This window comes from Netta rufina, assembly GCF_964035555.1.
Source record: "Netta rufina genome assembly, chromosome: Z".
Taxonomy (NCBI): Eukaryota; Metazoa; Chordata; class Aves; order Anseriformes; family Anatidae; genus Netta; species Netta rufina.
In genome coordinates this window covers 21,787,999-21,805,380 of record NC_140126.1, presented here as the reverse complement: position 1 = coordinate 21,805,380, position 17,382 = coordinate 21,787,999, and the positions used below count along the sequence as shown (strand labels likewise).

Below are 17,382 nucleotides of genomic sequence, written 5' to 3'. Positions count from 1 at the left end.
TTGCTCCTACTTCAATCCACATAAATTGCTCTGCAGGTCAAGTAATATCCCCTGTAACAGTTGAAGCTCATAAAGGAAGCACATGAGAGAGTCCAAACAGAGAAAGAGTAGCCTAAAAACTACAGAAAAAAAAAAAAAAAAAAAAAAAAGTGAATGAACCAGAAGAGATTTGAAAAAATAATAATGATAATAGAAGAAAATTTAGGATGTAGTTCTTCTAAAGAACAGACAGATAAAAGAAGAGAAAGAAGAGAGATACATAACACTGGTGAAAAGCAGGAGAGGACCTGGCTGCCCCTCTGTCTCTTAAGGGAATTCAAGCCTCTGAGAGAATTTAAAGATGAGACCAGTGCAGAGGTCACATTTGATTGTAATCCTTTTCAGGGCCAGTGTTTGGACAGGGGAAAAAAAAAAAAAAAAAAAAAAAAAAAAAAAAAAAAAAAAAAGATTGAAAATAGTGGTATAACAGATTATGGAAATGGTAAAAGCCAAAAGACAGGCTGAGCTATCAAACCTCACCAGAGATATGGATGGGAAGTGAGCTGGAAAGAAATGTAAAGGAGCCCTGATGAAGGGGAGATGGAGACAGAGGGTTGAAGTCATGTGGTAAGAGCTAGGCCTGAAAGAGAGGTCAGTTGAGTAACTCATTAGAAACCAAAGGGACAGAGGTGTGAAAACGAGATGTGAGGGAAGGGCTGTATCAGTATGCGAGTAGGTCCAGTGGCTGATAACGACTGTCAGTAAGTAAAAGTGGAAGAAGACGTAGTGGGTAGTACCTTCAGGACACAAACAGTGTCAGCAGCCCCTAGTGTCTGTTTGATGATATAGAGCATCTCAAGCAGTGCATCCGATGCCTTTCCAGGAGACTGGACTCCCAACAAATATGCTTCACAGCTTGGCTGGCTCCAGCTGCTGTTGTTTCTCTGGAACAATAAATAATTATCCAAGAAGATTTTAATGTGTTAATTAGTTTTTATCTTTACGGTAGTTGTGTTTTTAATTATTGATGATTCATAAACTGCAGGGACTGTCGGTCTTCAATCACATGAGGGGTAAAGATTTTTGTAGTGGTGATATAAAAGGATGGACCTTTAGTAAAGTGGTCTGTCCATTTTGCTTAATGGTACTGCTATGATAGTAAGGTAATTGATGATCACTAATTTACATGAAAAGAAAGGATTTAAGAAAATACCATTGACTTTCTTTAATTCTTTGTTTAATATAATTCTTTGATTAATAGTTGGTTCCTCTGGAGGTTACCTAGGAGGTGATAATCATACTGGAAAAAAATATTGAACTGTTTAAAATGTTAGAACAAAAATTTCTTCACTGTTTTTAAGCTCTTGTCATTCTGAGATAGCTGATTTATAATTTCTTTGCTTCCAATCCTGTGTCTGTTCCTCTGCTCACTGAAATTTGGATTTTTTTCACTGACCTCCTTGGAAACAGGCTCCACATGTTTTACCAGGAAAGTTTGTCATGAAATTCTGTACTAATTGATTTAGGTTGCAAGTCTATTAGCAGTCCTTCCTGCCAGTCAATAAAATAATGAGAGATTTATTTAAATTGGAAATCATCAGCAATAAGATACTCACTTAAGCCAGGAAATGAGCGGAGGTATGGTCTATGGTCGTGGAATCATTAATACATGTATGCAACATCCACATGGTCAGACTCTTCTGGGAGTTAGAAAGTTGTTAAATAAGTTCTTTCAGGCCCAGGAGAGACGTGTGCTACTTTACAAAGGCTAGGCACTCATGTTACATTCCTGCTGCCTCCTCTAGCTGTATTTTGAAAGACAAAAGTGAGCCAGTCATTTGTACCAAAAGCAATTCAGGCATACAAATCTGGGGGGTTGAGTGAGCTTGTAGAACAAAACTCAGAACTCAGAAAAGAAAGTCCAGAAAGGAAGACATACTCTGCTCTATCTAAGGTGAAGGTTCATTAATCCTTCCTATGCTCGGGATCATTACCATTCTTCATCTGAGGGTCCCCTCTGTTTCTATGTTTGGTATAAGGAATGGCTTAAAGGTTATAGATGTCAATCTAGATAGAGCAGCACCATTTCTGCATCCCTCTGTGGTAGTGGTTGGAAGTAAATCATGTCTGCATAGAGCAGGACTGTGACAAGTTCACCTATATTGGGAATCTCGGATTTTCTAATCCTCAGGAAGCTTTCCTATCATTAGCAAAGACAGGAACATGCTAAAATACTGAAGTGGGGGTGGAGAAAAAAATAGGACTCCTTGATTTTCAGGTCCGTCCATCCAAGTATTTTCTATTTATGATGCTGACATGGATGTAGCACAGGGAGAAGTCCCAAGTCACAATTGCATGGATTTTTATTTTGGCATTTTAAATACCCATGCTAAGAGATATGAAGAAAAGAAATCCCAGAGTCAGACAGACTAGCCTGCATAGATCTATCTATTAGGCATAGTTATTCCATCTTGGACACAAAACTGGGTAACGAAAGCTGGATTACCCCTGAAGTGGTAGCAAAGCAGAAAACAGTAATTTACAATGTCAATTCATAAGTAGCATTAATAAATGGATTTAAAAAAATGATATTGGTGTCCTAAGCATCCTTTGTGAAGAATCCCAGGCTCTTGATCAATACATTTGGGAACTGTTGGAGTTGTGCATTTTAAAAAATAAGCTTTTGAAGTGATATAGACCCAAGCCCATTGTGTACCTGTTATTATTCAGCTCACTAGAGATTCTTCAAGTGAGACGACTTAAAAAACACTTATCTAAATCAAAGTAATTCAAGATTAAAAATATATTTATATATTTAAAAGTTTCCCATATAATACCACTGGAATGTGAATGTATGTTGTGGTTTAACCTGCGACACACTTTTTTTTTTTTTTTTAATTTTATTTCTGGAGGGAGGAAAGAGCAGTTGGGAGTTTGGGGAGAATTCTGTTTCTGTAACCTCATTCATTAGTTCATGGCCGATATTGTGATAACCCCTACTTGCATAATGTTGCCTTCCAATATGGCAGGAGATCAAGTGGGAAGTGAAGCTTTTGTGTGAGGAAGGGAGAGGTTAACTATGCTTATACTGGAGGCAGTTTTTGCTTTGGAAAACCATGGCATGCTTTGTGGTTTAGTTTTCTGGAGTACTGCCCGCTGCTGCCTTCTGACGTACATTGGGCTCATAAGAATCAGTACTTGGAGATGAGTGAAAGTCCAACATATCAGCTGTATCTGTATGTAATTCCACTGTCTTATACGCAGGCAGTGTTAAGTATTAACACGCTATTGTATTCTCTGAGGAAGAAACATCATCTGTGTTGAACATTTATCCACGGTCCTTTAGAAAAATAATAAACTGAAGAGCAAGGAAATACTCGGGTAAAAGGCTTGAACTAAAAAGCAATGCAGAACAGAAAGGTGCAGAAACAAGGGTCCAGGATTCCTAGGAGTTGAGGAAAGTCCTGAGAACATGCCTGTAATTAGGTTTTTGTTCCAATTTGTAACCTGCAGGGCAACTGTTTTAACTCACCTACACCAGTTTTGTAGAGTAGCTAGCATCAGGAAAGCAGAAAATCTGTCCCTACAGAGACTGAGAAGTTGTAAGTAATCTTCTGTAGGGTGAGAGGAGTGATATTTTAAGGGGTTCAAAGACTTTTCCTTAAGTACATACATCTGTGGGAAAGCACAGGTATTGTTCAGTTGCCTGACAACAGTCTTTAATTAATTATCTGAAGTGAAACAAATCAGCTGTGTATAGGAGGAGTGTATTGAAATATATCAGTACACAGAAAGTATGAAGGTAGTCCAACTCTTAGGAAATATGGCAACAAAGCAGCTACAGCCAATGTTTGCTGACTTTCTTGCCATAGCTTTAAATTACTGTGTGGTCTCAAGTCTTCTGAAAATGATGTGACTCACATGATAGCAATGTACTGTTGTGTTGTTTGTTTTTGTTTTTTTTTTTTTTTCTACAAACTAAAAGCTATAGTTCTAGAAAACCATTTTAAATCTATATTCCAAACATGTTATCTTGTATGAAAAGCCACTTTTTTCTAACTGACACAAGTAAAATATTATTACCAAATATCTGTTACAAAACCTTGGAGGCCTGCTTACATTTAAATTAATAAGGCCATTTTTGGTTGAAAAAAATATTTCTCCATAGTCTTAAACATAATACAAATCCTTTTTAATGAAGGTGCTCTGATCTGGGGAAAGAGGAGAAAGGAAGAGTTGTTTAGATTTTTCCCTATTTAAAGCCCTACAATGTTTAACTTAGGGGCAAATAGAACAAAATTGTGAGTTTGGTAAAATATGTTAATTGAAGATACATTTAACCACTTGACAGCAATGAAATAAAGGCTGCTGGTCATATGGCCTTCCTTTGACAGTCTTACTGGCTATGTCTGATCTTTCATTCTTGCTTGCAAAGTGCTACCTTGATAAGAACCAGACTGAAAAAAAAATATCTCTATTACTCTTACTTTGCAGGCTTCAGCTATAGAGGTACAAATTGGGCCCATGAGACTGACACAAGATCCAATTCAGGTAAGATGTTCTTTCAGCTTCTTGATACAGTCAATTCAGTGTTAATGGGTGAAGAAATTAAGGTTCAGCATTAGGAAATTAAGGTTCAGCATTAACTCATTGTTAAGTATAATGTTTTCATTTTACTTCTGTAATGGCAGTGAGATGGATAATTGGTGTTTTGGTTTATCTGAGTGCCTTTGAAGAGACCTGTGGGTAAATTTAATTGGCAAACAAGGTGCTCAAATTTCCATTAACATCAAATCATTTATTTTATATGTCCTGTCAGTACAAGTGTGTGTGTGTGCATTAGCAAGTAAAACAGCTGCCTCTGAATGTTAAAAACTGCCGAGTTCTGATATGGCACAGCTGAGAGCACCATTGTAAAGTTTAGGTACCAGGTGAGTTTCACTAGGTTTTGCACAACAGATCAAAGAGCTGTGCTTTTATAGGTCACAGATGCAAGAAATCACATGTTCCAACAAGAACACTGAACTTTGGCTTAGCAAGCAACAGCTCTTACCCATAGTTGCTACTGTTTCTGTACAACTTGTTCCTGTGTCCATAAACAGATGGATGCCAAGAGTTATTTTTTAGCTTATAGTGTGTTTTAGAGCTCTCAGATGATAGGAAATGATATCATCTTAGTCTTTAATATTTCTCCTGTGAGCAACATTAAAAGTTCATTTGAGCTAACTTTTTGCCTTGGATCAGTTAACGCTCTAAATTACAGAGAAATTTAGTCAGCAGTCACCCTTTCTGGTTTTTGTTTGTTTCTTCTTCTTTTTTCTTTTCATATTTGGCTACAAAAAGAAAAACCTACATGTGGGATATATGCCATTCCTGAGGTCAAAAAATAGTGTATATATATATATTATAAAGCTTTAAAATTTTCTTTCTGTTTGATAATACAAAATAAAGATTTTTTTATAAAACACTGTATAACGGTGACGTCAGCAAATAAATTTCTTCATTTTTGAAGGAATTTCTAAATAAATATGTGGAACGTTTCATGGAAAAATGTTCCATAGACTGTGATCATCATCAGTAAGATGGTCAAGAAAATAATTAATTAAGAATATTCACTGTTTATGGCAGCATTGGTTTGCCTTGTATAAATTGGATTTGCCAAAATATCACAGTATCTGTGTTAGCTATTATGATATAAATTAAATGAAGATTCATCATAGAAGAAGGGGGATAGTTTTGTTTTTTGTTTAGAAACATGGTTGACATTCCTCTTTTTATCTAGTTAGGTGTGGATGTTATTTTGTCCCAGCATTAGTAAAGAGACAAATTGTGCTACAGAAAGCAGACTTTAAGTAAAACTTCTACCTGAAGAGCTTTTCATAAAGACTTTGTCATGCATTAACTAAAGGGAAAATACTTTATATAAAATTCACTTCCTATGTGGAACACATATGTGCAAGGATTGCACATATCCACTCATTTTAAAAATGTGTGCTAATCTTTTTTTTTTTCCAGCTTGAAGACAGAGCTACAGCTTTCTCTGCAGTGCAAAGAGCTACTAAACACCACATTTTAAATATCTATTTGTTGGTGCTTAATTGTGTCCTTAATTGTCTGATAAGTTAATTCACTTTGTTAAAACAATTGTCACCAGAGTTTCTCTTAGCAATGTTCATTCTATGCTGGTGCATGTTTCAAACTGTCATTTGGGACTGAACTTACGCCAGCCAGTAAATCGCCTGTATTTTTTGTCTGGGAGGTGACCTTTGTTGTGACTATGACTTGCCATAAACCATTTAATAGATTTCACCCTAGACTTTATGACCATTTGTGTTAGAGGACAAACCTGTTGTGGTTTGTATTAGATCACGACCCAGGTGCTGCAGGATGTAGGAGCGGGGGAGGAGAACAGTCCAAAGCAAACATACCAGCTCCTACCCTGCAAACGCCCTCGCAGTGTGCAGCTTATGTGTCTGCCCAGATTTTGTACCAAGGCTAGGGAATGGGCACAGTCTGGTTGTGAGACCTTAGAAATGACTCTGAAGGAAATACATATAAGAGTGCTGTTTCTCCCAAAGACACAGCAGAAAGGTGTGTTGTAAACAGTCAGTGCACATAAAAAAGCTGTTTTACCCTTTTGCAGAACTGTTTACTAGGGCTGACAGAGGTTTGTATGTGGGCCTTCTTTATACAATTTTTAAGCCAGTGCCCTACATCATGTAAAGATCAGAAAAAAAACAGTAAAACAAGCTAGATGATAGCCAGGGAAAACGAGTAGATATGAACAGTCTTGAATCATCTCTTGTGTTTGGCACTTTGATAGAAGATGGTCTTAATGGCCAGGAAGATGACTTGCATGCCATTCAAGCATGCAGTCAAATGGATTGAAGTGAAACCTTTTCTGCTTTACTTGTGAACCAGACCAAAGATTTAAAAAATAAAATAAAAATAAAAATCAATTTTTGTGGAGAACCTTGCAAAACAAGAAACCAATCTATATCTGCAACATTAATAACTGTTAAAATAAGGCCAGAGAGAGAAGGGCAGACTAGGTCATGTTTCAACATCCAATCAAGGTGTTTTTTAAAGCAATGACCAATGGAAAAGCTACTGTGGTTTTATTTTTATGTTGTATTAGGTTGAAGCCATGGATGTGCTGTTGATTTCCCTGACAACCAACAGGTTAGGGGTTTGGAAAAGAAGAGAGAGGTGAGGCAACGCACAGAAATTTAGTGATGACCATTCCTAAAACTTACGTTAGCATTTAAGGTGAAGTTTGTCACCATCTCCTTGCAGCATTTAATACACTGGAAGTGAACTAGATTGTGTATTAGAGTAACTGAGGCATTTTTCTGCATTCATGGGTTTAATGATGAAACTGAGATGATTACACTTCTTTTTCCACTGTACTTGTCTTGCATATTAGTAAGTGCATTTCCTTCTTGTCTTAGCATACACTTCTTGCTTTCCTTTGGAAAACATGTGTAGAATCTGTCTGCCACCTGTGATCATTTGCTCACTTTGTTTTACCACAAAACGCTGTCCCCCAATCAAATACTATATTCTCTCCCCTCTTAAGACAGCCATTGGTCATCATTGCAGCACCATGTTTGTTCTGATGATGATTGTCTTATCTGTTGAGCTGCAACCAAAACATTAAGACGCCCAACATTTAACCATTCGCCATGCCAATTTTAGGTGTCACAAGAGCAACCCCCTGACTATTAAAATTATTTTGCTAGGATGCCTGCAATAACATAGAAATGCTAAGATAACTTGTTTTATGACTACTATTTCTAATTTTCTCCTTGTCTCCTTCTGGTACCATGGATCTGTACCCAGCTGTTGTCTCTTGGCTGTATTTTGAGATATTTAAAGTAGATCTCTGTCCATTTTCTTTGTTTGTGTGATAATGTGGGAACAAGACGTGCAGCAGCTGTGCAAAACAAATACTCAAAAACACTGTAGGAATTCCAGTACATCACCAAAAATGCAAATATCTCGTCAGCACAAGTCCGTGGTACTCCTAAGACAGAGCAGTGCTTAATAAAATGTTCAGTTTACAGTGAAACTGACATATTATATGCCAAAACAAAACAAAACGAACAAACAAACAAAAAAAAACACTGGTATGTGATTTCCATCAAGAAACAAAAATTAAATTAAATCTTTTCCTTGACAGTGTGTTTTATGAGCCATTTGCTGAGGCGATCGGCTCCGGGGCAGACGTGTTCTGCAGCGGAGTAGGGGACTGAGGCGGGCAGGGCTTTTTGTCCGGCATCGAGGCCACTCGGGGGAGCCGCCGGGACCCGGCTGTCCTCGCGAGGGAGGCTGACGAGGCGAGGGCGGAGCCAGCAGCGCCCCCTCCCAGGCTGTTTAAAAGTTGCCCCTAGGGAGCGCGAGCGACCAGGAGCGCGGCGAACAGGACGGGCAAACAGGGCGTGGCGCGTCGAAGGGCGTGGCAGTTTGCGACGGGCAAACAGGGCGTGGCACGTCGAAGGGCGTGGCAGTTTGCGCGGGCAGGGCGAGCGGGGGGCCCATTGTCGCTCTGTTGCAGCTGCCTCTCCCTTCGGTGCTTGTAACCTGCTTGCGTAGAACCTGACCATGGTATCGACCAGGCAGAAAACCGTGGCCTCCGCATCTCGTGCGGCATCTCCAGCCACGGTCGCCAGTGTGGCTACTCAGACGGAGGGCTCGGGGAAACACGCAGCCGTCCAGGTCCTGGGCTGCAGAGTGTGCCCCAGCCTTCTGTCGGTCTCCGACAGCAGTGGTGGGTATGCCTGTGGGAGGTGTGCCCAGGTTGAAGAACTGCTCAGCCAGGTAGCGGAGCTCTGGGAGGAGGTGAACAGGCTCAGGAGCATCAGGGAATCAGAGAGGGAAATTGAGTGGTGGAGGTGCGCTCTACCCTCTCTGAGGCAGGCTCACGAGACTGCCACAGCACAGGCGTCTCCTGTTACGCAGAAGACGGAGGTTCCCTCCTCCTGCCAGGCAGCGGGAGGAGACCTAGATCAAGGGGGGGAATGGAGGCAGGTGCCTATTCGGGGTGGTAGGCGAGCCCTCTCTCTGCCCACCTCACCTTCTCATCTACCCTTAAATAATCGATATGAAGGACTAGAGCAAGACAATCTAAATGACAAAGTAGACAAAAACCCGTCCCAGTTGGAGGGGGCGCCTAAGACAATGCGACCTACACGTCGCATTGCCACATCATCCTTCAAAAAAGAAAGAAGGGCTATTGTTATGGGGGGCTCCCTCCTGAAAGGGACAGAGGGACCAATATGCCGACCGGACCCAACCCGCAGAGAAGTCTGTTGCTTCCCTGGGGCTCAGGTGAGAGACTTTGCCAAGAAAGTCAAGCGCCTGGTACGGCCCACTGACTACTACCCGCTACTGGTCTTTCAGGCTGGTAGCGATGAAGTAGCAACAAGAAGTCCAAAGGCGATCAAAAGAGACTTTAGGGATTTGGGGCGACTACTTAGAGGATCAGGGGCGTAGGTGGTGTTTGCCTTTGTCCTTCCGATAGGGGGGATCGAAGCTGAAAGCCGTGCTGTTCACATAAACTCGTGGCTTCGAGACTGGTGTGACCGGCAGAATTTCGGTTTCTTTGATCACGGGAAGGTCTACGCTACACCGGGCCTGATGGCACCGGATGGGATGCGCCTCTCTCGGAGAGGGGTAAGGATCTTTGGTCAGGAGTTGGCAGGGCTGATAGATAGGGCTTTAAACTAGAGTCAAAGGGGGAAGGGGCTAAAACCAGGCACGCCAGTGAAGACCTAAGGGATGGTACGCTAGATTCAGAGGGGCTGTGTGCCAGTGAGGTCCTTCGGTCAGATCCACAAGGTGCTGAGTGTAAGGAGACGCACTTGAAGTGCTTTTACACGAACGCACGCAGTATGAGGAATAAAATGGATGAGCTAGAAGTCCTGGCCCAATCCCGCAACTACGACATCATCGGCATAAGCGAAACCTGGTGGGATGAGTCCTGTGACTGGGGTGTTGCGATAGATGGTTACAGGCTCTTCAGGAGGGACAGGCAGGGTAGGCGAGGTGGTGGGGTGGCGATGTATGTGAAGCAGGGGCTGGACTGTGTGGAACTTCAGGTCGGCAATGGCAAAGTTGAGAGCCTCTGGGTAAGGATCAAGGGACGAACGAATAAAGGGGATGTCGTTGTGGGAGTCTATTACAGACCGCCTGGCCAGGACGATAGCTCCGATAAATTATTCTTTACAGAACTAAGAGAGGCCTCGAGATTAACTCCCCTTGTCCTTATGGGGGACTTCAACTTGCCGGACGTTAACTGGGAGTGCCACACGGCTGACACGAGCAAGTCCAGGAGGTTCATGAAGCACCTAGATGATAACTTCTTGGTGCAGGTGCTAACGGAGCCAACTAGGAAAGGTGCCCTCCTAGACCTGTTGCTAGAAAACAGAGAGGGTCTGGTGGGAGATGTGGTGATTGGTGGCCGCCTCGGTCATAGCGACCATGAAGTGGTTGAGTTCAAAATTTATGGTGACAGAAGGAAAAGTGCCACCAAAACCTCATCCCTAGATATGGGGAAAGCGGACTTCAGGCTGCTCAGGGAACTAGTCAGCAAGGTCCCCTGGGAAACTGCTCTTGAAGGCCTCGATGTCCACCAGTGCTGGTCGCTCTTTAAGCGATGCCTCCTAGAAGCACAAGATCAGGCAATTCCAAAATATCGCAAGTCAGGCAGGCGGGGCAGGAGGCCGGCGTGGCTGACCAGGAATGTTCTAATGGAGATTAGGCGGAAACAGAGAGTGTTTCGCTACTGGAAGGAGGGCCAGGCGTCATGGAAAGAATACAGGGATGCTGTTCGTGTTTGTAGGGAGAAAGTTCGTGTGGCCAAAGCACAGCTAGAGTTGAAGCTGGCTGTGTCTGTGAGAGAAAATAAAAAGGGTTTTTTTAGATATGTAAATGGAAAAAGGAGAACTAAAGAATACATAGGGCCGCTCCTTGATAGGGAAGGTCTCCTCATAGACGATGACATAGGCAAAGCAGAGACGCTTAACGCCTTCTTTGCCTCTGTCTTCAATGCCGATGATGGGCTTCGGGACCCAGGGTGCCCTGAGCTGGAGGGCCGGGACGGTGGGGATGACAAACTCCCAACTGACGCTGAACGTGTGCGGGATTTGCTACTCCACCTGGATCCCTACAAGTCCATGGGTCCGGATGGGATTCATCCCCGGGTGCTGAAAGAGCTGGCGGATGTCATCGCGGAACCTCTTTCAATTATTTTTCAACGATCCTGGGAATTTGGAGAGGTCCCGGTAGACTGGAAGCTGGCAAATGTTGTGCCAATTTTCAAGAAGGGTCAGAAAGAAGACCCTAGCAATTACAGGCCTGTCAGTCTCACGTCAGTGCCTGGTAAAATCATGGAGAAGTTGGTTCTCGGACTTATTGAGGCGCACCTGGGGGACAAAGCAGTCATTGGTCCCAGCCAGCATGGGTTTGTGAAGGGTAGGTCCTGCCTAACTAACCTGATTTCCTTTTATGATAAGATCACCCGTATGGTGGACCAAGGGAAACCAGCTGATGTGATTTTTTTGGACTTCAGCAAGGTTTTTGACACGGTTTCCCATAGGATCCTACTGGACAAAATGTCCACCATACAGCTAAATAAAAACATCATACGATGGGTGAGCAATTGGCTAACGGGCAGGGCCCAAAGGGTTATGGTAAATGGGGCTGTGTCAGGCTGGTGGGCGGTCACCAGTGGGGTCCCTCAAGGCTCCATTTTTGGGCCGGTACTTTTCAATATTTTTATAAACGATCTGGATGTAGGAATAGAGGGTATTTTGAGCAAGTTTGCTGATGACACCAAACTTGGAGGAGTTGTGGACTCAAATGAGGGCGTAAAGGCCTTACAGAGGGATCTGGACAGGTTGGAGAGCTGGGCGATCACCAACCGCATGAAGTTCAATAAGAGCAAGTGCCGGGTCCTGCACCTGGGACGGGGAAACTCTGGCTGCATGTACAGACTGGGCGATGAGACGCTGGAGAGCAGCCTAGAAGAGAGGGATCTGGGGGTCGTGGTAGACAGCAAGTTGAATATGAGCCAGCAATGTGCCCTGGCAGCCAGGAGGGCCAATCGTGTCCTGGGGTGCATCAAGCACGGCATCGCTAGTAGGTCAAGGGAGGTGATTGTCCCGCTCTACTCTGCGCTGGTGCGGCCTCACCTCGAGTACTGTGTGCAGTTCTGGGCACCACAGTATAAAAAGGACATGAAACTGTTGGAAAGTGTCCAGAGGAGGGCTACGAAGATGGTGAAAGGCCTTGAGGGGAAGACGTACGAGGAACGGCTGAGGTCACTGGGCCTGTTCAGCCTGGAGAAGAGGAGGCTGAGGGGAGACCTCATCACAGTCTACAACTTCCTCGGAAGGGGGTGTCGAGAGGCAGGAGACCTTTTCTCCATTAACACTAGTGACAGGACCCGCGGGAACGGGGTTAAGCTGAGGCAGGGGAAATTTAGGCTGGACGTCAGGAGGGGGTTCTTCACAGAGAGGGTGGTCGCACACTGGAACAGGCTCCCCAGGGAAGTGGTCACTGCACCGAGCCTGTCTGAATTTAAGAAGAGATTGGACTGTGAACTTAGGCACATGGTCTGAACTTTTGGGTAGACCTGTGCGGTGTCAAGAGTTGGACTTGATGATCCTTAAGGGTCCCTTCCAACTCAGGATATTCTATGATTCTATGATTCTATGTAGATTGTTATATTTTTGTATTGATTTGGGAATATATCTTGCATTTTTTTTGCATATAGTTATGTTATATAACTATATAGTTATTGCTGCTATATAACTATATTGTTACTATAGTTAATTCTTTACTTTCTATATATTTCTATATATTCTTACTATAGTTTAATTCTTTACTCTAAACTTCATAAAATTTTCCTGAGGAAGTATGGTAGTAATTCATCAATGTTACTTTTTAAAGTTAATATTCTCTGAAGGATTCACACACTGATATTTAGCTGCTGGTGGAGGATCAGGTGGTTCAGTTAAGCTCCTTTATTTTACATCTGGTAAATGACTGAATTTTGTAGTCCTTTATTTCCAAACTGAGAATGCTGAGAGAAGAAGATATCAAAAAAAGCACAATGAAAAACCTGTTTGCTGACCTCATTGTACCAACTAGGAACAAAATAAAACTAACAATAGATGGAAACAAACAGAAGATTGTATCAGGGTAAAGATTTTGCCCAGGTGTCTGCAAAGGTCTACAGCAGAACCATGTAACTGCTTTTGAACACTCCAATAGCTGGAAAAAGATAGGGATTAGATTGAGTGACAACTGTCACCTTAGATGGCAAGTGGCAGAAACCCAAATCTGCTTATCATTGAATGTAATTAAGAATACTCTTTCTAGTAAACTAAAAGTTTCAGATGTATTTCTTAATACCTATGGAAGTTCCAAGCACATAATTTTCTACCACTGTTTAATGAAAACTTGAGTGGTAGTCCTGCCACAGTAACATTAATGGCTCTGTTTATTGTTTAGAATTAAACAATGTAGACAGCTCAAGATAGAAGAAAAGTTATGGTCACCTTGTATAGCTTCTAGGCCAATGGTACTATATTTCACATGGTAACATATCAGATACACAGAACAGCATAAATAAAGAGTTATTAACCTTTTTCATGGACGTTTTGGGCAACATTTGCCATATTCTACTCAGACAGATTATTTCAGTGAAGTCAGGGATGTCTTTGATTTGTGAAATTAACATAGATTATAAATTATTCCAAGGCTGCAGCTTTTCTGTGCAATGCAAATAGCTGTGGATAAACTTTTGACTTCTTGAGACCTTTTCACAGCATTTTTGCATCAAAATAATCTTTTTCTTTATCTGTCACATAGGGTGGCATGGTTAGTGATCAACTGTGATGTTTGAATAATTTTTTCTGCAGCCCAGCCCTGTCCATTCCTGTTGTTCTTTTCAGTTTTGAAAGAATACAGCTTAACTCCATTTTGGTGTACATTGAAGGTGGGGTAGTGAGTAAAACCATATTATGTTAATTGGTTGTCCCTGAAGAGTGATTATTAAGGCTGATACATTTCAGGAAGCTCCTCCTTACAATTAAAAATATGTGTAATTAAAAATATGAGAGTGGTGGTGGTGTTTGAACATTTACTCATCCAGTCTGGGTACTGATGGAATTTGAACACGAGTTAGAAGAGACTCATCATCTGGCAGCTACTTGGATAGCATGCATGACAAAACCACCTTAACATAGGAGTAATGTTCCTAAAGCTGTGATGCTCAAAGAAGGAGCACGGCAAGGTAACCTATCATCACCTAACACATTTACATCCAGAACAATCACAGCTTACTCGAAAGCAGTAAATATCAGTCCTACACAGTTAATGCTCTGTTGATAATTGCGCCATTTATTAATAAAGTTGTCCTACTGTGTCAGTTGTTTTACAATCTGTAGTCCGATATTTCCACTTTCAATGCAGACTCAATCATTCTTAGAGAAGTATTAGTTAAGATTTGCACCATGCAGGGAACTATTTTGTGTTTTTTCAAATTGATTATGCTGGTTTTTGTACTTCTCAGGTTTTGCTGATCTTTGCAAAAGAAGACAACCAAAGCGATGGTTTCTGGTGGGCTTGTGACAGAGCTGGTTACAAGTGCAGTATTGCCCGGACTCCCGAGTCAGCACTTGAATGTTTCCTTGATAAGCAACAAGAAATAATTGTTATAGATCACAGGAACTCCAGATATTTCGATGGGGAAGATATATGCAGGTAACAAAAGGACCTTATGCTTTTTTTGAACTTCAAAACATTGTACAAAACTGACCCTTACAATTATAAAACCAACCTCCCCCTGGGAAAAAAAAAATAGTACAGTGGAAATTTGGACATTGAGAACAGGAATTTTTCATACATCAGTAAGTACATACATAAGTAGATAAGTTTGTACATTAGTACTGCAGCAAGGTTTTAAGCTGCAGGACTTCAAAGTAATGCTATTGTTTGCCCACTAGGTCAGGTATGCTGCACTAAGAGCTCTTTACAGAAGTTCACATCACTCCTCTGGCACACATGGAAATGGAAAATTAGCATGCATTTTGTACCATACACCATACTGTATTAGTCCTTCATGAACTAACAGTTCCAGTCCTTATGACAAGCTCAAATGCTTGTGCTTATGGAAGTACTTCCAAAAGGCAAAAAATGAATATGAAGACTCTTCACTCAGAAAAGCATGACATGTTTGAAAAATAATTATCTTTTGCCAATGAAAGATGAGTGGAGTGATCTTGAGGTGGTCATGCTTTTTTCAGTTCATCAGTAAGTGGTGAAAGTTGTAAAATTTTGTTTGCTCAGCATTTCATAAATGATAGTCTGTTGTAGAGATGTACATTTGCTATACCTTCTTTTCTTTTTACATGCCCAAAGGCTACATTTTGTTGCCTTTCAAAAAAATGTTACAATATCTAGAAAGACAATGGTAAATATGGTAGAAGATGGAAAAGATTCTTGTTTAAATTAGATAATGAGTACTGAAAATGCATTGTATAGACATTGTGTCTCTCAGCCCATGTGTTCAGGACAATCTGCTCCAAATGAACTAGGTAAGCAGGGCAAACCTGTATTAGGTAGACATAAGGAGTTGTGGTTCCTGCCCTATGCTTTTGGAGCTGTTGCCTCTGAGCTGCATTATGTTGTGCAGTACAACATAGGAAGAATCTGGTAGCAAAATGGAATGTCGAAGTGAAGGTGGGTAGGTTTTGGCAGCGTGACATCCTATTTTCTAAAGTCAGCAACATCCTTCAGTCCTGGTTTGTGTTTATATTGTCTGCAAAGGTGTTGTGAGTAACATTGAGAAAGCATGTGGTGTAACTGAGAAAATTTTGTTTTCTTAGGTCTATTCGTGCCACAAAGCCATCAGAACACACTGTAATACTTGCTGTGGTTCCACGCATGTACGTTTTACTCTGTTTTGTGAAATATTTTTATTTTACTCCATGAGAACGTTACATAAAATAGTTATCTAATAAGAGAAGGTATATTATTATTAAGCCTTATGGAATAAGGTTATTAGTTATTTTTACCTAAAATGGGTAAGTGATGTATGTGGCCTATGTAAGTATTAAATAACCTTCCAATTATATAGAGAAATATATCACCTTGTCTTCAGGGGATCATAATGTAATGGCTTGGATACTAAGGAAAAATAGACACCTATGTGTTAGTTTCTAAAATGAAAGAATAGAAAAAAATGTATTATTTTCTAAAAGGAATAACTAGATCATGTAACACACAGTGATTATTAGGGAACTTCATAATGGAGTAAACTTCATTAACTTCATTGTACTTAACTCAGCAGAGTGTGGTCCTAAAATCCTGATTGGATAATTCTCACCCTATGTATTCAAGGCAGAATTCTTCCTGATTTAACTACATGGTTTATCAAATACCTTAGAAGAAGAGAGCTTTCCCATCTTTGTTAAAACTCCTACGCACTGCTGAATCCATCCTAATTTTGTTAATTTCCTAGTTAAATTAAAGTATTAGCAAATTGAGTGGCAGAAGAGGAACTGTTCCTGCCAAGATTAGGAAATGGATTAAGTTTGCTGCTGAACAATGCTTTACAGCTCATTTCACATTTTACTTAATAACACTATTTTAGATTCTTTCTTGTAAGATATGACAGCATGTCTTTTATTGTCTTCATGCTTTTTTTTTTTTTTTCTTTGTAACACCTTTTTGCATCTGTGAAGAGACAGGTGTTCTGTAGAATACCTATCAAGTTTGCTATAGGAATTGTTTTCAGGTTGTAGAAACAGCTGCAAAAATTTACAAAAGAAGATTGTGTCATCTTTGACATATTCAGAAGATCAACTTCTGTTTTATTATGCTTTATATTATGCTTTTATATTATGCTTTATATTATGTTTTATATTATGCTTTTGTATGTGTATTTTATATAAGACTGTTATTACTACATTATGTTTAAATAACTGTCAAACTGATACCATCTAGGTCTTCCACATTGAGTGACCAACATGTTTTATTTTATAGACCTGCTGATCAAGAAGAGACTTCTGTTCTTCCCCTACTTAATGCAGGCTTTGATAGGGTATGTATTCTTTGATAAATTACATGTTTAATGTAGTACCTATAAATGCTTTGTAAATTACAGACACTTCTTTTTCCTCAAACTTGAAATGAATCCTCCATGTGAACTAGATGTTTGCTTCTGTTCCAGATTTACTGATGAGAAAATAGTGGCAGCTGATTGGGTATTCTTCTTTTCAATAATGTTTTGGAGAAGCATGTGAAATAAGAGACTCTGTGATCTAGCTAGTCCTTCCAGAATAAGCAGGAATGTCAAGAGATTAATTCCATGTGGTCTGGGCAGACGGTGGG

At 40.8% G+C, this 17,382-nt stretch overlaps 1 protein-coding gene across 1 annotated transcript in view; it reads left to right on the top strand.

The window, feature by feature from the left end:
* The window catches only part of PDE8B (phosphodiesterase 8B), a gene marked incomplete at both ends in the record, with an annotated part of 90,418 nt that overhangs the window by 38,818 nt on the left and 34,218 nt on the right, over positions 1-17,382 (top strand). Inside the window, 4 exons of the mRNA XM_084305709.1 lie at positions 4,474-4,530; positions 14,561-14,751; positions 15,876-15,935; positions 17,035-17,092. Coding sequence (XP_084161835.1) covers positions 4,474-4,530; positions 14,561-14,751; positions 15,876-15,935; positions 17,035-17,092 — 366 coding nt within the window. The remainder of the gene's footprint in view (positions 1-4,473; positions 4,531-14,560; positions 14,752-15,875; positions 15,936-17,034; positions 17,093-17,382) is intronic.